General features: G+C 40.2%; 1 protein-coding gene and 1 long non-coding RNA gene across 3 annotated transcripts in view; one reads left to right on the top strand and one right to left on the bottom strand.

Annotated features, from left to right (window-relative positions):
* zfyve26 (zinc finger, FYVE domain containing 26) overlaps window positions 1–25,401 on the bottom strand; it is a 97,221-nt gene that overhangs the window by 54,187 nt on the left and 17,633 nt on the right. For both annotated transcript variants that reach the window (XM_067991349.1, XM_067991348.1), the window contains 14 exons: window positions 22,668–22,831; window positions 21,724–21,915; window positions 19,993–20,697; window positions 18,027–18,119; window positions 17,654–17,719; window positions 16,855–17,006; window positions 13,448–13,640; window positions 12,769–13,032; window positions 12,117–12,236; window positions 10,487–10,651; window positions 8,665–8,889; window positions 8,265–8,370; window positions 3,649–4,388; window positions 2,108–2,307 (listed from right to left, as the gene is read on the bottom strand). In XM_067991349.1, coding sequence (XP_067847450.1) covers window positions 2,108–2,307; window positions 3,649–4,388; window positions 8,265–8,370; window positions 8,665–8,889; window positions 10,487–10,651; window positions 12,117–12,236; window positions 12,769–13,032; window positions 13,448–13,640; window positions 16,855–17,006; window positions 17,654–17,719; window positions 18,027–18,119; window positions 19,993–20,697; window positions 21,724–21,915; window positions 22,668–22,831 — 3,385 coding nt within the window. The remainder of the gene's footprint in view (window positions 1–2,107; window positions 2,308–3,648; window positions 4,389–8,264; window positions 8,371–8,664; window positions 8,890–10,486; window positions 10,652–12,116; window positions 12,237–12,768; window positions 13,033–13,447; window positions 13,641–16,854; window positions 17,007–17,653; window positions 17,720–18,026; window positions 18,120–19,992; window positions 20,698–21,723; window positions 21,916–22,667; window positions 22,832–25,401) is intronic.
* On the top strand, window positions 230–24,819 carry LOC137326350 (uncharacterized). Its single transcript, XR_010964173.1, has 2 exons — window positions 230–678; window positions 20,043–24,819. It is a non-coding gene; the product is annotated as an uncharacterized lncRNA (long non-coding RNA).

Here is a 25,401-nt window from a genome sequence, read left to right as displayed (position 1 = left end):
CAACATCAATTTTCGACCATTTAGGCCCTGCTGCCCAGTCAGCTTTAAGTGTCCTTTACATGCTTCCTGAATCCTCGCCAGTCCGCAATACCTCCTTTACCTGGGAACTGCTCCAACAGACCTTGTGGCTTTTCGCCAAGGCTACTTGACCCAAATCTTGCTCACCCATCCATCTGAAGGATTTTAGACTTTTCAATATAAAACCAAAATACCAGTTATAAAGAAAGTAAAAGGATGGGCTCGAAGCCCTGGACTAATTACTTGTTAAAAGAGCAGAATTTGGTTAAAAGTATTAACACAGGTTAGAACACTGAACTGTTGCTGTTTAGGAGGCTAACTGAGATGACGTACTTTCGCGGAGATAAGGGACAAGGTTAAAGAAGATAGCTGCTGAGGTAGGCCTTGAAAGGCTGTGAGAAACTGTTGCAAACGTAAGATGCTGTAAGCATCAACTTTCTTTAAACCATGGGAAAGAGAAAAGGGTGGAAAAGTACTGGAAGCTTGTTTTTGCATCAGCAAGAAGGGCATAAAACCAGCCGTTTTAGTAAGTTCGATAACACAGACAGTCCACAAGACAGACCAGAAGAACACCAAGAAGGATGTCGATGGGGAATTAACTCCTCAGTCTCCCGAAGCAGAAGAATTTTACCATTCTGAATTGAGTACTACTGACTAAAGGTTGTATGTATCTCCATCTGTAAACCTGCTGTGTTTTAATGTTAAAAAAACAACTGTTAGAAAAGTTTTAAACCTTGGCTGATTCTTACCTCTGATTATCCTGAAGAATGAAGAGAGTGTTAAAAAGCCCTACACATCCTTCGGCCTTTTTGCAAGCCTCCCCACCCAAGTAACACTAAGGATGATCAGGGATAGCATAGTTTTAAGGCTTGCTAGCATACAAATTATGTTTGAGTATTTTCAAATGCTGCCTTTTATTGGAGATCGAATGTGTTTTGAAGGCGTTGTTGCATATAGTGAGTTACTGGTTGTACTCTGGAGGTTTACTGCTCAATTTGAAATCATTGGGTGTACTTGAGGTGATTGTTGGTGTGTATTGTGGACTACTGACGATATTTTGGAGCACTGCTGTTGGTTATCAGGTGTTGCTCGATACATTAATTTAGTCCTCTGGTTACCGACTCTCCTGCCAGTGGAAAGAGCTTCTCCCTACCTACTCCATCAAAACCCATCATAATTATGAACACCACTATTAAATCTCCCCGTAACCTTCTCTGCTCTCAAGAGAACAAGCCCAGCTTTTCTAATCTCTCCACATAACTGAAGTTCCCCATCCCTGGTGCCATTATGGTTATAAATTTTAACATGTTTGCCCTTATGCCATCACGCTGTGCATCCATTCTTCACCCCTTAAAGGCCTCCTTCCATTTTGCCACCTACCGTCGGGATTGGCAATGTGAAGAAGAATTTGCATTTATATATTGTACATTTACAATATATAACATATACAATATATAACACATTTATAAAAAATCGTATTTGACTTGGTTACTGATGCTTTTCCCTGCATGGTATAAACATCCCTAATGCCCTATTACAAAAGTATTCTGATTCACTGTGAGCAATGCCACAGGAAATCTATTAACATATAGTTTACATTATATATATTTGTTTAATCACTATAAATATCACATGACTTTAAAAGAAAGTACTGGTGCACAGCAGTGTCTGCCAAAATTTCAGCAATTGATCAAAAAGGTGGCATAAAAAGATTTAGAAATTTACTTGCTACGTTCAAGAATCCCCCCCCCCCCCTTCTCGGAAAACACAGTGTTAGAGAGCTGCTTTAAACGTCCATAAAGTATCAGATGCAACAGGAAAGCCAAAAACAAATCACAAAGGACCTCAGAAACAGAAGAGTATACTTTTTAAGTAAAGCGATAATGTAGAAAAATCTGTATTTTAAGAATGATTCTGCTGCTAGTTACATGTACATGCAAGAGTTAAGCAGTGGATCATGGCAAATAAAATATCCTGCGACAGGATTCTGTGATCTGACATCACCTGACCAATAATTCCTGGTGATCCTGTTCGATCGCGTACCATTCATACTAACATATCAAAATGATTACAAATGGAGGCCATGTACCTTCGCGTAAACCTGCAACTCCTTTTTCTTTGTGTGCAGATCTGACTTTATTTCCCTCTTATCTGTACCGGGATCACTCAGACAATACGACAGAACCTCCAGGCAAGCATCAAGTGGCCATTTCTCTGAGCAGTGGAGAACCAGCTTAGCTCGTAGAATAGCATTTCTTATACGGAACAGATATTTCCAACCTTCTTTCTCTGCCGAAGTAACAGAAATTCATCATCAAATAACATGAATTACTAAGGCAATAATTAAACTAGTGATTCTCATTAAGGGACAATCAATTCACCGCCAATATTTAAAGGAGAGTAAATAGATGGGTAAAGTCTATGATCTGGTAGGTAGACAGTATATGGTCTGAGAAAAGAGCAAGATTTATAGGCCAAATTGCCTCTTGCTTTTAGCTTCATGTTCTTAAACCGTAAGCTTATTTGTCAACCTGACAGACAGATTGTGGGTAACAGATGAGCCAGCTAATGTAGGAAAGGCTGCTTTCATTGTTTGAGTACAAAACATTATCAAGGATGTTAATCACACAATGCAATGCCTCCAATGGAAGGAGGGCATAATTACAGCATGACAAGTTTACATAGGCAGTTGCTATCATGAATATGGACATTGGAATGTATAATGGAAAATTTGATAGGAAGTGCACGCTGACCTAAGAATTTTAATGTATTATTAGTTGATCTCCTGTGGTGTTGCACATGGGGAGTCAAAACCAAGTGTAGCCTTCAGGTAAAGTAGGACTAAAGGGCAGGGGAAAACTGGACCATGGCATGCAGACATAACTCAGTCCACATATTGAATTCACTTCCATTATAAATTCCTTTGTTCACATTTGTGATGGAAACTACCTATGTAAACTCGTGACACTGTAATTATCCCCTCCTGCCAGTAGTGATGGTGGTGCTGTAGTGCCTCCACTGGCAGGAGGGTGTAATTACAGTGACATGCATACAGAGGCAGTTTCCGTTAATGTGAACAAAGGAATTTATAGCGGAAAACACTGACCAAAACAGCATGCAGATGTTAAGATTTTTAATATAGATATATAAAGAAAGTGTGTACATTTGTGGGGGGTGGGGGGGGTAGTGTTAATTAATAACTATAAAGTAATCCAGAACAATAAAAAGATTATTGATGTCACTCAAAAAAGGTCTGTACCGTTTGGGAGTTCAATATTGTCAGGAGATTCCTTAATGTATTATATATAAAAGAAACAGAAAGCGCAATGGCTGTCACGCACAACAGCGTGGAAGAAATTCCGTGTAGAGATCAGAAGAAAACAGAATTTTTTTTTTGTGTACTAAGGATTCTAAAAAAGCACACTCAGCCTATACGTGGCTCCAATACTGATGTAATGGGGAAAACACCACTCAAATATGTTTTTGCCAACCACATTAATCTACTTATTTTGGACATCTGCTCTCTTGGAAACTATTCTAGCCTTTGCAGACAGGTGTTTAAACTTTAATCAGATTTAAACGCTTGGTGGATCTGACGATTCACAGTCACTGAGTGTTTTATAGCCTTACCTTCCACAGTTGCACAGGTGAGCAAGATATCTTTCAGTTTCTCAAAATCTTCATTCTCGTCACCATACAAATCAAGAATCTTCACTGCTCTGAGCCAGTGTCTACCACACAGGACTTGTCTGAAGGCTTCTGCTAGTGTGCTTATAGCTACCTCAGAATGAAGGCCCGACAGCAAAAGGGTAGCACATGGGTTACCACAGAAAGAGTCCACAGAAGTGTCAGCTGCTTCTTGGGTTCTTGGAAGAGGTTCGGCCATTACAGAAAGAAAGTGCTCAAGGACTGGAAATTCCTCCATTAACTGCTCACACTCCTTGGAGATCTGTTCCATGTCAAGGGGTGCCTCCGTGCGACCACTCAGACGTTCCTTCCATGACAGACTGTGTTTAAGTGCCTTTTGACCCCGAGTAGCAGTTAGACATACAAGGACTGCCAGTAACTTTGAACGAGCCTTGAGGAAATTCAAGGCAGAAGGAATGAGAGAATATGGTCCCAAGGAAGAATCTAGAAATTCATCTTTTACATTTTCTTCTGCCAGATGGAATGAGCTTGGGAACATGATTCCCAAATCAGGCAGACAGTGTTTTGTGTGTTCTTCAATCAGTTCAGTTACTTCACTGAGAAAAGTTGGACAGTGGCTGAATTCCCTGGTGTTCCACAGAGGAAGACGTTCACAGCAACAGTTAACAATGATCTGTTGTACATTCAGGTTCAGTTCTTCCTTGTGCAGTAACATAAACAACCTAAGAAAGAGTAATCAAACAAATTTAGTGCACATGACTCAATAATATCTAATAAAATGCTGTTTGAGAAACATTTCTGGTACAGATTGACTATCACATCGCCAACAATAAGAGTCACCACAATCCAAAAAAAAAGTAATTCAGCATGTGGAGAACTTTAAGGCATTCAATGATGTGATAAGATGTTATGTAAATACAATTTCTCTTATATATGATACTCAGCATATCCTAAAATATTGAGGTGCCTTCAGCCTGTAAGGATTTTGTTTAAGGCTTGAATTGCAATTAAGAAAATATTAAGATGTTCAGAACACCTAAGCTATTTTTCAGTAGTCATTAGATTCTCTGTACTTTTTAAAAAATAATACATAAACATATGCTCTACAAACCTTAATATTTGTTCAAAAATTCCAGGTTTTAGAATCTAAATTATCACTTTTGCAGTTGAATGATAACAACTTACATTTATATAGTGCCTTTAATGTAGAAAAAACATCCCAAGGCACTTCACAGAGGCGTATGGAGAAAATTAATGCTGAATTTTAGGAGATTTTAGAAAGGGTGACCAAAATCTCGGTCCAAGAGGTGGATTTTGAGGAGGGTCTCAAAGGAGGAGAGGGAGTTAGAAGTGGGAAGGGGTTTAAAGAGGGTATTCCAGAATGTGGGGCCTGCTATTCTGAAGGTATGGCCACTAATGGAAGGGTGAAAGAAGGGGGAGCACACAAGAGGCCAGAGTCAGGGGAGGCTGTAGGGCTTGAGGAGATTACAAAGTTAGGGTGAGGTAAGGCCATGAAGGGATTTAAACACATGAATAGAATTTTAAATTTGAGGCATTGGAAGATTGCCAGCCAACGAGGTTCAGATGGAGGTTCAGCCTTTGTGATGGAGAGGATATGGGGTCGGAAACTTAGTTCAGGTTCCAATAGGATGCCAAGGTTACGGACAATCTGACTGGGGAGGAGGATGGAATCGATGTCAAAAGGTACAGAGCTTGTGGTGGGGTTTAAAGACAACGGCTTCAGAGTTAGCACCGTTTGACTGGAGGAAATTATGGCTCATCCAAGAATGGAGCAGTCTGACATCACAGAGGCATTGGAGGGGTCGAGGCAGGTGATGGAGAGGTAGAGCTGGGTGCCGTCAGCATACATAAGAAAGCTCCATGTCTACAGATGATGTAGCCAAGCAGCAGCATATAGATGAGGAAAAGGAGGGAGCGAAGGATAGATTCCTTGGGGGACTCCGAAGTTTAAGAGTTTGAGGACAAGAAGAAAAGCCATTGCTGGAGATTCTCTGGCTATAATTGGATAGGTAAGAGTGGAACCAAGCGAAGATAATCCCACTGAGCTGGACAATGGAGGAGAGGCGCTAGAGGATAGTGTGGTCAACCAAGTCAAAGGCTAAGAAGAGGTCAAGGAAGGATAATACATCACTGTCACAGTCACAGAGGATGTCATTTGTGACTTTGATAAGAGCTGTTTCGGTGCTGTGGCTAAAAACTCTTCTGTTTAGTCACTTAATTTTTATCTCCATTTTCTAATTGTCATGTGGCTTCAGCCTTGCCCCACAATCTCTCCTCATTGATTTCACTTTTCAGGTCATCTGACTGTCCAAATTTTGATCAGTTTGCTTACAACACTGCACACCCACCTCCAACTCCACTTTCTCATGATCTTCTCCTGTCAGGATATTATTTATCCAGATGTGTCTTATTCCCCAATTTCCCAACTACTGTCTCATTAATCCCCTCCCCATGCACACATAACATATGGATTCACGTGCATGTGAACAGCGCCTCAAGTTGGTCAACTCTGATGATTCAGGGATACATCTCTGGCACAAAACCAAGCAGTAAAAATTCATGTCTCACACTTGGGATTTTTCAAACACTATGGCCATAGGAGTTTCATCAGGGGCAGAATCAAGTTCCAGCTCACTTTACTAACTGCATTTACACATTGCTTCCTGTCAAACATGTGTTCTGGTATCATATTCTGCCCCTGAACACTTTTCAAAGAGGGAAAAGAAACAGGTTCAGGGACATGAAGGCAAGTGAGCAGAGTCTCCTACAGTTCAAAGGCAGGAAGAGCACTCTGAGCAATTGTAACCTGACCACTTCTCATAGTTCAGCACTACGGAGCTTCACAACAGTATCCCGGGTTCAGTTCACAGGCGCTTTCCAGTATATGGGTCCAATACAGTTCCGAAAAACAACTGTTTTCAATCCTCATAAAAACCATGCTGCTATTTCTTCAATTGGTTCCAAATCCAGAGATATATATACACCTCCTTTTCTAAATATAATCACCAAAAATGATCCTCTTAAAATAGTAATGAAAAGAGCCAATTACAATGTTTAGTTTTCAACATGTCAAATACCACTGTAATCTTGCAATTCATAAAATTGCAATGCTGAATAGATCAAAAGATAGGTAAGAATAAGGCAGACCATTTAGCCTATCATGGCTCATCCAGCTGTAAAGAACCAGCAACCAAACATTTCTTAAATTATTTCAGGGTTTTTGCCTCCCTTATCATATCTGGAAGGCCATTTCACAGGTTTATCACAACTAAATTTGCCTTTCGCTATTTTGAATTTGTGGCTTCTGACCCTACTGTCACACTTCCATTTGAAGTAGGGTTCTGGATTTACCTTTTCTATCCTATTTACTCTCTTATAAACCTTTAAAAAGGTTGAAAAGGTCAAGTTTCTCAATCTTTCCTCATATCAGAACTAATAACACACTTAAAACCTATCCCGTGTTAGAATGTTCATATTACTGAATTTAAAGAACTAACAAACTTGAATTTATATAATGCCTTTCACAACATCTCAAGCACTTCACAATCAATGAATTACAGATTTTAACATAAGTAATACTATTCTATTAATAAAAAGCTTCAGATCAGAATTTTTCTAAATGGTATGGTTCGATCAGTAGAATGCCATAGCAACGTCACAGCTGAAATTCCCCACATAACAAATTTTAACTATCTTATCATGCCCAACAAGGAGTTGCTGCCTCTAAAAGGGAGAGAGAAAACTAAAGAATCATCTTAAGCTATTCGTGCACCTCCTAGCATCAGGTTCAGAGGTCTAGAAGCAGGGTATTTTATCCAAATGTATTGCATTCAATTCTGGGCACCACACCTAATGAAGGATATATAAGCCTTGGAGGGGGCGCAGCGCAGATTCACCAGAATGATACCGAAGCTAAAACGGATTAAATTATGAGGACAGGTTGCATGGACTAAAGCTTGTATTCCCTTGAGTGTAAAAAATTAAGGAGTGATCTAATTTAGGTGTTTAAGACAATTAAAGGATTTAGGAACATAGGAACAGGAGTAGGCCATTCAGCCCCTCGTGCCTTCTCCGCCATTTGATAAGATCATGGCTGATCTGTGATCTAGCTCCTTTGATAGGGTAAATAGAGAGAAACAGTTTCCTCTGGTGGGGGAGTCCAGAATAAGGGGTCATAACCTTAAAATTAGAGCAAGGTCATTCAGGAGTGATGTCAGGAAGCACTTCTTCACACAAAGGGTGGTGGAAATCTGGAACTCTCTCCCCCAAAATGCTGCTGAGGCTAGGTCAATTGAAAATTTCAAAACGAAGACTGATAGATTTTTGTTAGATAAGGGTATTAAGGGTTACAGAATCAAGGCAGGTAGATGCAGTTAAAATACAGATCAGCCATGATCTAATTGAATGGCGGAACAGGCTCGAAGGGCTGAATGACCTACCCCTGTTCCTATGTATGCTGTGGGCAGACCAAAAGAGGGTAAAGTAAGGAGACAATAAACATCACACAAAAATCTGACAGATCATGCTTTTTTTTCCACAATAAGCATCAGTACAATCATTAAAAACCTCACTCATACCTGTCAGGTGAAGCTGACTTCTCAAAAAGCAGATGCGCTAAAAGTTGTGATGGGGTCTGTTGCAGAACCATGAAGGGATTTCCTACTTTTACCTCTGCAAATTGATCTAAGATAAAGTAAATACGATTAGACTTGGCTATTGCTCACATTGTCCAAACCCAACAATAAGCCAGCTTCATAGTCCTACATTCACCCAACAACTATTTGGTGAACTGCTTTTTGCTGCACACACAGTTCCCTCTCTCCTTTCCTCCCACCCTTCCACACCTATGTCACTTTGCTTTTGATTTTTTTTTAAAAACACTGAACAATTAGTGACTGATTTACTTTACAAATGAGCAACTAAATCACTGCAATTTTAGATGTGTACTGATATTATCGATTTGTTTATGGGCCTTACCCATATCTCGGTTCATACTTCGAACAAGCACTGCTGCAAGCGTGTTGGTGTAATCAAATAGACTTCGCACATAGTCTGCTCTAATCTGGATGTCTGTCACAGCCTGGATCTGCTGATCCATATTCTTCAGCAACTGCTTCATCTGGTTACGGACTGTGTCCCCCTCTGAATCTTGAGATCGAGAACTTGTTTGTTCCAAACAGTTGAGTATATTTCCTTTTGTCTCTAAAACAGTAAAATGATTTTTAGTTTCTTTATCCATGAAAGCATTAATCACAGCATGCATTGTGCAGAGCTGTCTATTTTGCACAGTATATGGGGACACTCTTATAACCAGTGTCCAATTTCTGCAAAGGAAGCTTTTCTAAAAAAAACCCACTAAAATATATAGTGCTATAATATATACGTGTGTTAGGTCCAGCAGTCAAGCAGCTCCACAATTGGGAATTTTTAACATTTTGATTGCGGACAAAGCCAGGCTTTACAGTTGTTAATAATTTGAAGTCTAAGTACTCCCAATGAATACATTCAAAAGTAGGACTTATAAAAATCAAAATATTTCTGCAAAGATAACAAAATATTAATCTCAATTCTAAAAACGTTCCATGGTTTGCTCAGCTCTTTGATTTTGCGAAGTATGTGCATGCTGTGTGAGGAGGATCCAGCTATACCATATGCTTAAGGTGAATGTTGGTGGAAGCTATATGATGCTGTATCTACATGGGAGATGAAGAGGAGAAAAGGGGTTTGTGTGTCCATTGGACAGTCCCCTAATTAACAGGACAAGTAATTCTGCATCAAAAAAAGTTTCATAACACCCAAGAAATAAATTTCTGACGCCCATTTTGAGTTGTGCACAACTCTGAATAAATGCCCGTAACAGGTAAAGTAACGGTGTTACAAGCTGCAGCACTAACTTGTAGATTCATGACAGTTTGGGGAAGGGGAATATTGTTATCGATATTATCTATCGGCCGCTCTTGCTCATTTCCTTGTGACACCAGAGACAGTAGCAAAATTAAAGAATAGTGCCAAACCAATCCAGCAGTATGGGCTGGATTGTAACAAGATTAAACTTTATAACTTAGATGACATATCAGGTTTTCAGTGCTATTATGCTGCCAAATATTAGTTCAACTGAAAAGGGGGGTTGGGCCAAAATTTCACTGGTTCAGTGGGAAGATTCTTCAACCTGTAACCCTAAACCAAGCTTATGAGGTGTTGACATTTTAGGACCGCTGAACTCTAACAACTGAATTTGGCAGCAGATTTGTGCAAATGTAGTGATCTGATCGGATATTCATATCTATACTGTTCAGACAGAAACAAAGGTGCTTGATGCGATATTTTGAATATATAGAGGAGCCTGTCAACAGTACGATTAAACTCTTCCAGGATTTACTTGCTTCTAAATATTACCAATTTTGATTACCTTAACCCATGACATTATACAGTGGATCTGACAAGACAAAGATCATCTCTCCGATGAGCTCTGCTTAATCATCTATAGCTAAAACATGATAGAGATACTAATATTTCCAATTTGGTTACTTGGTGATTGGGAATTTATACAAGTATGTGAGAGACAATAGAAAACATAATTCTAACAGACCCTTTTTGAAAGAAAAATATGGGCATTATAAACATTAATGATTTTCGGTAACATTGTTGCTATATTAGGATAGTTTCCATTTGCAAGAAGCATCGCAACACAGTCCAATCCATAGGTCTTGCTGGCATGTACCCCACGAATATTGGGAAACTATTTTGAATTGCAGAACATACATAAGGATGCGAGTCAGATTCTATTTCTGTTACTGACCAGTGCACTTTATCGCTGTTTGAAGTTTCTTCGTGATCTGCTCCAGGCGCTCTGATAAGCTGAGCTGTGCCATGACACAGTCCTCAGAAAGTGCAGGGTAAGATGTTAGCAGGAGTTCTGTCATGCTGCAGTTGAGGTGGCTGGCAACTCTGTCCTCAGTAGTCTCTGCCAAAAAGTGAAAACGACAGATGAACTATTGTAGGACATTCTTTGAATGACATGCAACCTCCACGAACCGTGGGAGTATTCCCCAGCTGGACAGGTTCCGAGGAAACCTGAGCATACACATGAGAGTGTCATCTTAGTGTTAGAGGTAGGTGTCCCTGTATCGTAGGAAGCCACTGCACTCATTCAATTCTCCTCAGCTGAAGATTACACTGTTCCTCTCCTTGTCAAATGTTTGGCACAAAGTCTCCTGCGTCTCCATTAGATGAGAGCATCTACCAGTCTGTTAATTTATCCAGATCTTTGTGTTTCTTTTTCAAGTCTTCCAGAAGGTCATGGTGTTGCCATTGGACGAGGAACCTCCAGGAAATATCATACCCTGCTGTCCTTTTCAGAACAAGCATACAAAAAAGAGCAAGAAAAGCTGTGCTCTTTAGGTGATAGGCTAACACCAGCAACTAATCTTACACTCCCTGGATGCACATACAGATATCAAATAAAGCAGGCAAAAACAAACAAGAGTATTAGCACGCAATGGGTTAAGGCACAAATTGAATCTTACACTCAGTCGAGTGTTCTTTATTCCTATAGTGGGTGAACGATGCAAAATGGAGGTAGTTACAAATTCAGTACTTTTTATCCTTTGCGTGGCCAAACTAAAGAAGGAACACAAAGATTCTATTTTGACTAGACAGTATTTAAATATTGCTGCTAAACTATTAGTGAAGCAGAACTTTGAGACCCACCAAACCTAAGAAAAGCCACCATTTGCCTATGTGTTAGCAATCAGTTTAGCAACCCTGTTTAATGCTGTTAGAGCCCATAGTACTTTTTAAAAAAAAATACCCGTAACAATTTCAACCCTTGCATTTAAACAGTCAGCATACTAACCACATGTGGAAGTATTTCTCACATTTTTTAACAATGCAGCTACTATTAAAGCACTTGAATCTGTTGTTTTATCCAACTGTAACTGCCCTGCTGTCTCTAAGTAACAGGCTGTCCAGGCCTCAGGCAAATAACACGTTTCGACTGTACTATTTCCTTAAATTTACAATGAAACATGATGCACTTCCCCAATAGCTCATTTGTTAAATGTATGAGCCATACAAACCAGAAAGATCTTATATTTGATCACTGGCTTGTGCTGAACTAGCCAATTTTGGTTGGGGAAGATGTAAATCGCGCACCCCTGAATTGGGGAGGAGGAGGGATTCCCACTCTGCTAGAAAAATGCATGTGTGGCCATTGGGTGAAGATATCCTTAGACTTGGCTTCACTGCCCTCAGACTCAAATAATCCTCCAACACTCACTGTCAAGGCTCATGAGGAATGGTCATTTGGGTCAGGTAGTGGAAGGCAACTGGAGTCCTTTGAGCCATACACTAGTAAGAGAGATACAGGCAAAAGGGAAAAAAGTTACACCCCATTTCCATAATCTTAAGAGCAAGGAAGGTTACTGTACTGGTTTTAGTTGATCCATGTGAACTATGAGAATAGTTCAGGATTTTGCTCATTTGCTGAAGGATTGTAGGAAAACCTTGGATTCCATCAGGATGGCGGCGAACAGAGTCAACCTTTCTACCTGCAGGACACACAATGTAAGGTTGTATCAATGAATAGGACACGTGATTATTGAAAATATGAGTAAGTAATTAAACAGCATCACTTATTATAGGGATGAAGGTGATTATATATTTTTTGAAGTGAGGGGATGGGGAGGTTGCGACTGAATTCATAGTGTACCTCAAACAATCACGTTCACGTCTATGCATCTCTAGATTCTTCCAAAATGCTGCAGAGCAGCCAATTAAATTGCAGATCCCTTCTGACCTGATGTGAGTGCTGTTTTGAGCACTGCCATTTTGGAATTAATCTAAATACATGCATAGAAGGTTCAATCTTAATATACAAGATTTGATACACTAGCAGAAAAATCCTATTCAAAACAAAATTTAAACATCTTCAACCAACAGTAGCCTCGCACTGTCACAAAACCAAGTTTATTCACAAGTTCATCAAAACAAAATATGATTGGTTCATACTTTTCTCAGCAATGTCTAGCAGCATGGTCTGTTCATAAACCTTTTTTCAACTCAATAAATCATTTCTCCTACCTTTTGCCTCCAAAGTAGCGGTCAGTCTCCTTTCTGCAGTCTCCAGCAGTTGTTTACAGGTTTTCCACAATTGACACTGGGTACAAGCAAGGTCAAAGACAGCCATAGCAGGAGCACTGAGGTCCTCCAGAACCTCATAGAGGGAATCGGTTGACTCAATTTGTACTTTACTCTTCCAGAAGTCATCCAGCAATGCTGAGTTGGCAACCCCAGATGAATTAATCAGCTTCTCGACAACATCAGAAATGGAGTAAAACACCATACCTAGATAGGGAGACGATCTCAGGATGAACATTACTGTCTGTAAAACTACCTGTTAACCAACATTACAATATATGGCGGTGGAGTGTCTCACTTCACAAGCTGAGAACGGTAATATTTTCTAAGATCTGTAGCTATCATTTTCTAACATCTTCCAGTTCTGATGAAAGGTCTTTGACCTGAAATATTAACTCTGTTCTTTCTCCACAGATGCTGCCTGACTTGCTGAGCTTCTCCAGCATTTTCTATTTTTATTTAATATTTTCTAAGATTTTGCTTTGAAAACTAAAACTGTTGAGATTATTTCTGAACAAGTTAAAAGTAAAACAGAAAGTCGTTTTATTAGCTGCTTTCAAAGTGTTAGTAATTCAGGTGTTCAAAATCATACTCCAAACCTACAGGGGAACTTGACAGCTACCTGCTGCTGCAGCATCGCCAATTGCTTGAAGTGTGAACCGCCCAACACTTAATTTGCGACTGGTGTTGTCTATGCCTTTGTTCTCCATTTTCTGTTCTACTTTGGCGAGTTCATTGATTACCTGCTGATACCGTTCCATAAAGATCAGTTCACCATAGCAATAAGACGACTGCATTTCAAACATCAACGCCACCTGCCAAGAAAGCAAAATATAATCTAGTTAGTCCAGTTTGCTGCTAAATGGTGAAATATGACACAGTAGACATCTCTATGATATAGTACTCACATCCAATGCTATAAACCAGAGATGAATCAAAATACAACAGCAATCATCAATGTTAATTTAAGCATGCAACATACTGCACTGTGTATAACAATTAATTAAAAAACTCAATTTTGTTAAAATTTACAACATTTTTAACAACAGTCAATCTGTGGCATTTCACAGGGGAGTCAAGACCAAGCGTGGCCTTCAGGTCAAATGGGATTAAAGTGAGGGATAACTGGACAGGTAAGGGAGGGAGAGGGAAATGGGGAAGAGAGGAAGGGGAAGAGGTAAGAGAGAGGGGGAGGGGAGAGAGAGGGGATAGTTTACTTACCCTTCTGTTGTTATTTGACTAATGCTTCTAAAATATATTTTTTCATTCTCGGTATGTGCGCGTTGCTGGCAAGGCCGGTATTTATTGTACATCTCTGCATGATGGGTCAACTTATTGGACCGCTGTTTTTCTTTGTAGCAGTTTGATACAACTGCGTGGCTTGTTAGGTCACTTCGGAGGGTGGTTAAAAGACAACCACGTTGGCGTGAGACTGGGGTCACATATAGGCCAGACGATAAGACCGTAAGAGATAGGAGCAGGAGTAGGCCATTAGGCCCTTCGAACCTGCTCCGCCATTTAATGAGATCATGGCTGATCTGATTTTGACTTCAACTCTACTTTCCTGCCTTTTCCCATATCCTTTGACTCCCTTGCTGATACTGTGTAAGAATGGCAGGTTTTCTTCCCAAAAGGACATTTTCTAATACGTAGTAAACCTGATTCATTGCCTATAACCTGAGAAGAATGGACCGTCAGTGTTGTCTGTCCCCCAGTGAGCTTATCAGCAATATGGAGCGATCTATAGTTCACTACTTCCTAGATTACTTTGCACATAAGGTCACATTACGGTTCCTAATAAGCACAAGCTTGCCTCCAGAAGTGGTCTTTTGCTCTGGACACATAAAAAACTATCTGAAGAGTGCCCAAATCGTAATAATTGGTTATGTCATCACAACCTGGCCTTAAAAAGAATCATGCCAGAAAGACTCCAACTTAGCCCTGAAGTTATCAAAGTTAATAGTCCTACTGTAAAATAACCATTTTAGTTACCAAAAATATTAAAAATTTTCATTTAATCTTATGCTGGCCTCCTCGCTGTAGCTACCATTTTCCTGTTGATTCTGTTGTTCCAGGAGTTCAGATCTCAATGTTTAGCGAAATACTCCCAGTGTCCTCCCCATCTGTCTGAATCAGATCCCTCTTGCTCAGCCAAAAGTGTTGATTCCTTGCTCAGGCATAGTTCTACCAGCAGTGGTCACTTGTAGGTAACTCATCTAAGTGGTCATTATTCATGCACAAGTCTTGCCAGTGAGAGCCAACAGGTTATTTAATGGCAGGTATGTCACAACGAGCCTGATCTTGTGCTCGCCAAATATCTACCAGAGATGCAGGAGCCTTGGATGATTTTCCCCTCCCCAACCCAGCATCATTGAAGTTCAATGCCATGCCCCATCACTGACCCGAATGAGATCAACTAAGTACAGATCAGTAATCAAACCACTGAACTTCCTGTTAGTCTGGCTGCAAGTAACAGGAACAATTTAAGTGACTTATTTGAAGAAAAATACTACACAAAATAGACCGCGTTACCCAGCTCGTCACATGTTGCTTAGCCATAGGTTTAGTCAACGTTTTGTTACCCAACCCCATTTACAGTACTGCGTTCAGTTCTGGGAACCACAGCTCAGGAACGATATATTAGCCTTGGAGGGGGTGCAGCGCAGATTCACCAGAATGATGCCTGGGCTAAACAGGTTAAACTATGAGGATAGGTTGCATAGACTTGGCTTGTATTCCCTTGATGATTAAGGGGGTGATCTAATTGAGGTGTTTAAGATGACTAATGGAGTTGATAGGGCAGATAAACTATTTCCTCTGGTGGGAGAGTCCAGAACAAGGGAGTATAACCTTAAAATTAGAGCTAGGCCGTTCTGGGGTGATGTCAGGGAGCACTTCTTCACAAAGAGTAGTGGAAATCTGGAACGCTCGCCCAAAATGCTGTTGAGGCTCAGTCAATTGAAAATTTCAAAACTGAAACGGATAAATTTTTGTTAGGCAAGGGTATTAAGGGTTACGGAACCAAGGCACATAGTAAAATACAGATCAGCCATGATCTAACTGAATGGTGGAACAGGCTCGAGGGGCTAAATGGCCTACTCCTGTTCCTATGTCCAACAGAATTAGCAGCTGCCTGGATTTATTTACACAGAATGTCAAGAGACTAAACATATAATTCTCTCTACTGACAGGAACATGCAGTGAAGGACACCATTTTTGCTGTGGTTTTATGTGACAAGTAAGGCTCAGTGAAATTGTATACACATTATCTTTTCATATGGTCTTAGTCAGTTTTTCTTTGAACACCTATTTGAACATCAAATGATAGAAAGTTGAATTATCTCACAGCACAAAACTAATTCTCTAATCAGAAATGAGTAAGAACAGTGTGACACGCTCATGAGTAATAAACTTAAGATCACACAAAGCCATGGGTTCAAAGAAATCAGATGCACTTGTAAAACATTCAAATCCCAAGTAAGTATGACTAGTTTTATTTTCTAGATAACTTACTTGAACCTAGATACCATCAGATGCTTTGCAGAAGAACTTCCCACTAAAGGCTAGTGACTGGCTGCTATCACGGTTTTTTGAAGATTACAATGATTTCAAAACAAAGTGAAGATGATAACTCACACTGAAATATGTGTCAACAAGTGCCAGCAGTCCTCCAGTATATCATCCAAGTAACCATTCTTCACGTGTGAGCTCACGGAATGAATTAGAGCAGATGCGGGGGCGGGGGGTAGGGGAAGGCAGAGGAGAATCACAGCAGAGGTGAATAGTGATGTCAAAATGGATGGACATGATCAAGTTTTGATTAACTTTGAGGATTAGGGAGCATTTACGCTGCATTTCCCCTCAAAAGATTAAATGGGAGAGGTAAGTCCATAATGGAAGGAGCAAGGTTGAGAAGCAGAACGGCCTTTTTCCAGTCCATGCTTTACATGACGTTCTTACTTGCAAACTCCAGCTTCTACACAAGACATGGATATTATTTTACCATTCTGGAAACAGAATTCAGATTACCTGATGTGCTTGGGCAAAGTTCCCTCTCAGGATGCAGGAAATGAGAAGGGACTCTGGTGGAGCCAGCATCATGGGAAGTAGAAGATTACGCCTGGGAACTTGAGACTTAAATCCCTGTTCATTTGTTACAGCCAGATTTATGACACTCCCGTCTGTAGAGATTAATATCAATAAGCACAATGTGATACATGATCTCAGAACTTGCAAAGAGAAAACAGGAATATGAATACTTTCAACAACATTAACCCAACAAAAATTTAACTTAGATACTTAGTCCTATCTTTTCTTGGAGGGGAACTGTATTTCACAGAACATAAAACCAATAGTTATAAATGAAGATGTGTACACTTACTCAGATTTGTTACTAATTTTTTTTGATACAACTGGTGTTAAAAGATCCCCTAAGGAGATTTTAAACACAACTACCCCTGCTAAGGCCAGTGGCATGAATGAGGATAGTAAGTAACATTCTCAATTCATTACGTCTGTTGGCAGTGCAAATCCATATTACACACTGCCACAATAAACCGCACAACTCGACAAGGAATTAGACAATAAACCCCACATGGTTTGTTGCCAATTTAGTTGGATGAAAAGCAGGATGTTTACATCCAAGTTAGAAGAATGTTTACGTCCATTCTACACATCATCGGAGATGTTTGTTACAGATAATGAAATTCTAGTAACTCTGCTGTTTGATTTCAATGTTGGGTTTGCTGGACTCAGACTCACGAGCAAAACAAAAAAAAAATCTTATTGATGCGTTCCTCAAAATTCTATTGCATTATAACTATCATACCTGAGGTGCTGGTACTTAAATCTCCACTCACACTCTCCACTGTCAACTGGGAACTGGCTTTATGCTCTGTTAAGACAGAAAATTAAGAGTGGAAATTGTGCTGAGAGAGGAATCTAGCCGTTGGAAATGAAGATATTCCACATCTAAAGTAATACAAAGGCTATTCCAATGCTCAGTTGGTAAATGCGCTTCCCGATGTGGAACTGGCCAGGAAGTTCCCAGGTTCGATCTTCAATCTTGGTTAGGGTGGCTCAACTCAGACGGTGGAAAAAGGAGTAGTCAATTAGCAACAGAATTATGGGGTAAGCAAGGAGGGGAGAAAAAAAGCAAGTCAATGTCTTCAGAGGAGGTGGGGGAATATTGCATATCTTACCCATCTTGTTTCTTCGCACTCTGCTTCTCCTCTTTAGTGTAGAGTGCTTTGACGGAGGTGGGTGTTTTTTAGTGAAGCAGGGCAAGTCTCCTTCTGCAAAAGAAAAAAAAAGACCATTACTGCATAACACAACTCATGATAGAGAGGCAGCAGCAACAACTTGCATTTATATAGCACTTTTGACATGGAAAATAGTCTTGGGTGTAACACATTCCAGGAATCAGACATTATCAACAATGAAGCAACAAGCAATTTATTAATGTCACAGAAACCAGGCAGAACACATTTCATCCTCAAACCAACATTTTTCCCTTCTTCTCTTGAAGACACCAACTTGTGACAGGGTATGGTTCCAAAGGAACCAGGAGACTCTGTGCCCTTTCAGGTTGCAAAATCATAGGCATAAGAGCTAAATCTAATCCAGTCTTCACCTGCCACCTCCGCATACTCACTTTCCAGCAAGCGTCACTAAATAGCAATCAGGAGCCAGCCGGAACCCAGGCTGGTATTTTTTGCCCTTCCTGGCCCAGGGTCACATATGCTAACAGCGGTACTCCAACGCTTTCTTGGCTGAGAGAAACTAACTTAGCCCAGGCTAGAAATTGAATCTGGGACTCTCCTGCCTGTAAGGCTCAGCATCACACACTGAAAAGCTGCCTTGAACCAATTTCCCTGCCCTCCTACCCCCAACACAAAGTAGAATGTTGTTTTAAAATTCTTTTACCATTTGTGAGCCTTCTTGCTCGAAAGCTGGCATCTTGAGTTAAAAATATCAACTTTTCCACTTACCATCATAGCCACCAAAGTAGCTTTATATCATGTGACAAGAGGAGTTTTACAAGATGCAGCAGCATGGTCGCAATCACAGCAGCAAACAGGAAGAAAGCGTTCTGTATAAATTGCAAATTCACATTATCTCCTAATACCGCCAGGATTATCACACTTATACAAAGTGTTGGAAATATTAAGTTACTATATTTGGCCAGCTGGATTTTAAATGCACTGTCATTATGCTTTTATTTTGTCATTAATTACAGTTATTTTTCTTGAACTACATTTACTTAAATCGCCTTTTGGAGTCCTTTTTAAAATCAATGTTTTGTTAGGGAACTGCCACAAATAACGGGATACTGGCAGGGAAAAAGCTATTCAGCTTAATGTAGCCAGTAAGAAAACTTCAGACAGGCACTTGCAAACAATGCATGACATCAAGAAAGACAGCACTTTATTTATTCATTTGTAGCACATTAAATTACAAATCATGCTTTCAATAGGCAACTACAATGTAGAGCAGAATAAAATCAGTAAGGGAACGTCTGGTGTAACCCATCTATGGAACCATTCAGTTCCAATGGAGGAATTACATCTCTCTCTCGCCCTCCCTCTTGGATGATGATGGGCCTGCTGTGTACTTCAAGGACTTTCCGTTTTGACAGCGTCCGTCACACTTCAAAGTGTCAAAAATATAAAGAAAAGTTGTCATGCCTGATTTACTTCCTGGCCTAGAGTTAGAAATTTACAAGCACCCAACAATCTGCAAACTTCCCTCAATAAACTTCTGACTGGCCTCAGGCCATGTTTACTTACAGCAGTTAGATTTTGTAGCCTTATAGGGAAAGGCCATCTTAAACATATCTCCACTTGAGCAGAAGAACACTCATTATAAAACTTTACATCATCTGACTTGCTATGAGCAACCCAATGGGAAACTTACTTTAAAAAATCTATAATTACTGAACAATTGTACATTGGTTACATGAATGGTAATTAATCCAAATCTCAAATCAACCCCACTGTCTCTAAATATGAGAAACAAAGTCCTTAAAATGGAAGATGATTTTTTTAAAAACAGAACTTAACTTTGTTATTCAAAACTTTTCAAAGTTGACTTGCCCAGTTCAGACCAATTCTGGGTGTTTCCCACACATGCTCAATATTTACATAATTTTATTTAATTAAATCTTACCTGCTGTTTTATTGCTCGTCACTACCTTGTATCTCCATTGGGCTTCACAGATATACCTGGAAAGTTGTGCTAATCGGCTGCCAAAAGAGTCTGCACTAACTGAACAGTTTAGACACTCCACGAGCTGCACATCCTCTTCAGACACATTCCCAGGTATCCAAGGAATGTGGCATTTCATTGCTTCCAGGTGACCCTTTATCACTTCCAGAAATATGTTCATTGTCACTGCATTCACTAAAAAGTCATTCCCACGGCTTGTGCTCATCGTGAAATGCCTCAAATCTAAATATTCCAGCTGTTCTGTTGTTGAATCGTTTTCTGCAGACATGGACACAAAGTTTGCTGACTTCGGCTTCTGCACGCAACCATTTTGGAGGGCTCCGGAGCACTTTTGTGTAGCTTTCTCTTCCAACCCAGTACTTGAGCGCTCACAATGTAAGATATCATTACCCACAAGACCTATTGTGGATTCTAAGTGTGCTACGATACTGTCAAAACCCTTCGCTGCCGGTATTTGTTCAGTGTCCCCCTCTTCTTCAAGGCAAAATTGTCCTTCAAGTCCTGCTTTATCCCCATAGAGGTCATTGTAGGATAAGAACAATAACGAGAAGATATTCTCCAACACCTCCAACCGGAAAGGAGCAGGGATCGCATGCAGAAACTCCTGGCTCCTGGATAAATACAACTTGAAAACTGCAGAACAACCTGTTTGAGCAAATAAATAGTGTGTTATTTCTGAAAACTGTATTTGCTCTCAGCTGCCGGTAACGCATTTTCAACATTTTACAATGCAGAAGGCATTCAGCTCGGGCTTGTCTGATTGCTCAGATGGTTGCTACGACATCTTCTGCAGAACTCAGTCATACAGACAGAGGAGGCTCTCGTGTCTAATGCTTGGTCTCTGCTGAGTTAGCTGATCGCAGCATGAGTGGTACAACTGGCATCAGCACCCTCAGCTACAAGGGTGACAAGGGTGGGAAAGGGCGGAATAAAAATCAACCTTGGGTCCTGCTTGTTTTCCAGTGACCTCACTGACTAGGCTCACACAAGATTGGTCACTTGGTCAAGGTATCGGGTGGCTGCTGGTGCTAATGCATCAGACTCCACCATAAGTCAGTGTCTTCAAGAGCAAAAGAAAAAAACATTGGAATGGGGATAAAACGTGGGAAAAGAAAACAGATAGCTGAATGTTTCTGTCGACTGATGAGCATTTTATCCAATTTTTTAAAAATGTAATTCTACTCATATACTGTGGCTGGACTCCACTCTTCAAAAAAAACAGGGAATTCAACTTACTTAAAATCTAACAAAATGTATTTTTTGGATGCATTACGTTGAATTGGAAGACTGTCATACTTGAACTTCAGTATTAGAATACTTTAAATTGAATTACTGTCCAATAAAAAAGTGTAGATGGTGCAACACATTGATGCACCAACACATTGGCAGTGCAACTTGATACAATGCACATCGGCAGCGCCTGCTGTGCAACACACATTGGTGGCTGTTTCTCAACAGGTCATGCACCCAAACTCAGTTACATCAACTAGACACAAAGGATTGCTTTTTTTTTTAATGGCGATGGTGTTTGAAAGTAAAATTAATTGAACATTCAAAACAATTCAAATAAATTTAATGATTTAAATACACTCAGACTTTTTTTAAATCTGCATAAACTTCTAGATTGTAAAGAGAAAGTATAATGAGACTACATATGGCTTTTTTTTTTACCTTGACTACATAGTTGATCATTTTCAAGTGAAACATTTTGAACAACTGCATCCAATGACCAAAATGGACAGTCCTTACACCGAGATGGCTGATGTGCATTTACACAGAGTGCATATATGGCATATTTTATGGCACACAACGCTTGGTACAACGTCATGTTTCGTCTCTGAGTCATGCTCAGAAATTTTGGACCTACAGCAGACCAAAAAGAGACAATTAATTCAGAGGAAACAGAATTTTTCCCTAATCCAGTTGAACATTTTGCATTTAATAAAATTTTGACACTTGAGCACATTGAATAAATAACAATTATCAAACTCTTGCAGCACTGCCTCCAAAAAAAGTTAATGTCTTGTTTCTTTAAGACACAGGATCCCGTAGAGTAGAAACCTCAGCTCTTCTGATGCAAGGTTCTGCAGTAACATCAATAATTTAGATTATATACATCAACTCTCACAGCTGTGTACTGGTGCCCCTAGTTACAAGGGAATTGACTGACAGATGGAAACATGTGTCCTCCAATTGCCGTGTTCCTGATTTCAAAACACGTGAGGGGAAGGCACTTCACCCAGTCATTCTTGTACATCTCCTAGTGCTTGTACATCTCCTAGTGACCGATATAGAGCGACATTGCCAGTACCTGGCATTACTCTTAGCCAACTGAGAATGCATAAAACACAAAGACTTATGAAAAATAAAATAGTTGATCACATGGGGTTAAAAAGATAAGGAATCAACATCCACTGGACACTGGATTAAATTCAGTTTCCTAAGAAACAGTAATATTTTACCCAGTTCATGCAAAAAATACTGCAACCACATATCGCCTTCTGAAATCTCTCTCACTTCAATCCTCTAATTTCAGCTTTGCACTCCACATAGTATTCTAGGTTAATGTCTCAGAAATTCCTTCTAACAGCTCAAAGTAACCAAAGGAAACTAACAATTGCCATCACCCTTGGCGTGAGCAGATTGTTTCTGGAGCAGGTCAATGACATCTTCCACTTTCAGTGCAGGCAGGTTGGTAAGGCGGTGTAGACTATACAAAGCAGAATGGCAGTCCAGACTGTACAAGTGCCGAATAAAATTCTTCTCAGGAATGTTGTTTCTAAGGGATTTATTTCAAAAAAGAACAGGAAAACAAGATCAGAACACAAATCTTTGGCTTGTCATTAATCAAAACAATAGTGCCGATTTTAACTCGGTCTGCCACGTGGGCCCTAAAATTGGATTGTTGCACTTACTACCCTGATCCTGCTCCAAACCTGCCTGCTACCATTTTGCCCAGGGCCCTTTACAAGGGCAGGGCAGGCGGCCACCTAAAGCAGGCAGAAGCCTCATTAAGGTATGCAAATCTAAGTTTATTCTCCTTAGAGCAGAAAAGGTTATGGGGAGATTAAACAGAGGTGTTCAAAATCATGAAGGGTTTTGAGAGAGTAAATAAAGAGAAACTGTTACCAGTGGCAGACGGGTCGATAACCAGACGACACAGATTCAAGATAATTGGCAAAAGAAGCTAAGGCGAGATGAGGAGAAATTTTTTTACGCAGCGAGTTGTTATGATCTGGAATGCACTGCCCGAAAGGGTGGTGCAAGCAGATTCAATAGTAACTTTCAAAAGGTGAATTGGATAAATATTTGAAGGGGAAAAATTTGCAGGGCTATGGGATTAATTGGATAGTTCTTTCAAAGAGCCGGCACAGGCACGATGGGCTGAATGGCCTCCTTCTGTGCTGTATCATTCTATGAATCTATGAAATCAAGGTCGTATGATGTACATAGAACTATGATTGCAATTTTGAGGTACAAATGGAGTGGAGAGGAGAAAACAGCCCAGGGTAAACCTAATTTTTTTTTGGTGGGGCCAGGAGTACTCCTCATGAGCCCACAAAAAAATTCCGGCCCACTGCCCGCTCCTCTGAGGTACCCCTTGGGATGGCCTTCTCTACCCTCCTCCCCCATGGCTCTAACTATCAGCCGGCTCAGACCAATTCTCCACCCTCCCAGAATCAGCGAGCTGCTGTGGGGGTTCAAAACCCCTTTAACAAAAGACATTTGAAGGAAAGGGTTAACAAAGACATTTGAAAACCTGCAAAGTAATGTGGTAAACTGTGTTCTCACAAATCCTTTTTTTCCCTCACTGACGCTGATGGCATTGGAGAAGTATGAGTTTCGGGATCGAAGACATTCTACTGTGGATAGATATCTAGATTATTAAATAAATAAGCTAGATGGATAAAATTGAGCTTAAAGCGTTGTCAGGCTTTCAAAACACATGGGCTTTTGAACGCACAAGCTTTTCAACACAGCAGGGGGTAATGTAAGAAAAGGCAACAAGGACATCCCTCAAAGGCTTTGGATCAGGAAACTAACGATAGGTATGAAAAAAAGCATGGGTCTCTCATTGCTATCTGGTATTTTGTTCAAAAGAACTGGGATTTGTAAAACATCAAATAGTATTGCATCCAGCATATGGTCAAATGGTATAAGAAATGGATTTGAAGCAATCAAAATTGGAGATGTCAGGACCATTAAGAATGTCTGGGTGTAGAAATATAAGGAGCTACCTCTACATGAAAGGCCATAAACAGAGACAGTAAAGGGGCCTTTTACAACCCATTGTTTGAGCACATGGTCTTTTCTACATCAAAGGTTCTCCAGTCACATGATCAAAGCCTAAACTGTCAATCATTGAGGCATAGCAACAGGGAGCAATTGGACAAAAAGAATGACCCTCCCCAATCCTACGTCCTATTGGTAAAAAAAACAATATAAAGACTTTGAGAGAAGAACAGTCTCTTCTCCTTTTCACCATCCGGCAGTTGAACATCACGCAAGAAGAAGAGGACCTCGAGTACTGAAGAGCTGGTCAACATTCAGGCCCGATGAGCAAAAGCCTTGGTTTAAAGGTTGTATATGTATTAATGATTTGCCTGATGCGTGTATGAATTGTTAAGTCATTACATGATAACATTGCAAATTATTAAGTGTGTAACGGGAGTTTATAGTGGAAAGTCATATGTATGGTTTGACTTTGCTTCATGAATGCTCGTATGAATGATGACATCATTAAATAATTACTTTTGATTAACAAAACTACCGCGAGTGAGGGTGACTTTCTTTGCTTGACTATTCGTCCAGGGTCCAAGAATCACACAAAATAAGGAATTCCCTACACTGCACGGGGCTCCGCAGATCACTGGCGGAATGGAAATGAGGCCCAGGGCTCCCACCAGCAGGATCGGGCAGACGCATTCCGCACTGCCATTCTCCGCCAGTAGTTAAAATCAACCCTAATATTTCTACACCTCACCAATATCTCGTTTTCTAGAATAAACTCCAGGCAATTTATAAATTACTTTTCTTCCTTCTGTTATTAAAATTTTCTTTTAAAAACATATTTTTCCCCATATAAGCCCTTTCTTTCCCACCCTCCCAACAATGCCTTACCTGTGCAAAGCTCCCCCAGACACTCAGAACTGTGCAAGAACTGACAAAAGTAATTTACTTATTTTCCTCTCCCTCCTTGTTGTGAATCGCCTCACCACCATCCCCTTGATGATAAAGTCCCAATACTTGCTGTTCAATCAGCAGGAAATAGTCAGAGCAAACCCAGATTCCACCAATCAATGTTCCAATTTTCTCCCCTTCTCTCCTGAAGGTGTTGACTCTTTGCAG

The sequence above is a fragment of the Heptranchias perlo genome, chromosome 10 (assembly GCF_035084215.1).
Source record: "Heptranchias perlo isolate sHepPer1 chromosome 10, sHepPer1.hap1, whole genome shotgun sequence".
NCBI classification, from domain to species: Eukaryota; Metazoa; Chordata; class Chondrichthyes; order Hexanchiformes; family Hexanchidae; genus Heptranchias; species Heptranchias perlo.
The sequence above is the reverse complement of the archived record's forward strand: the minus strand, read 5'-3'. Positions and strand labels throughout refer to the sequence as shown.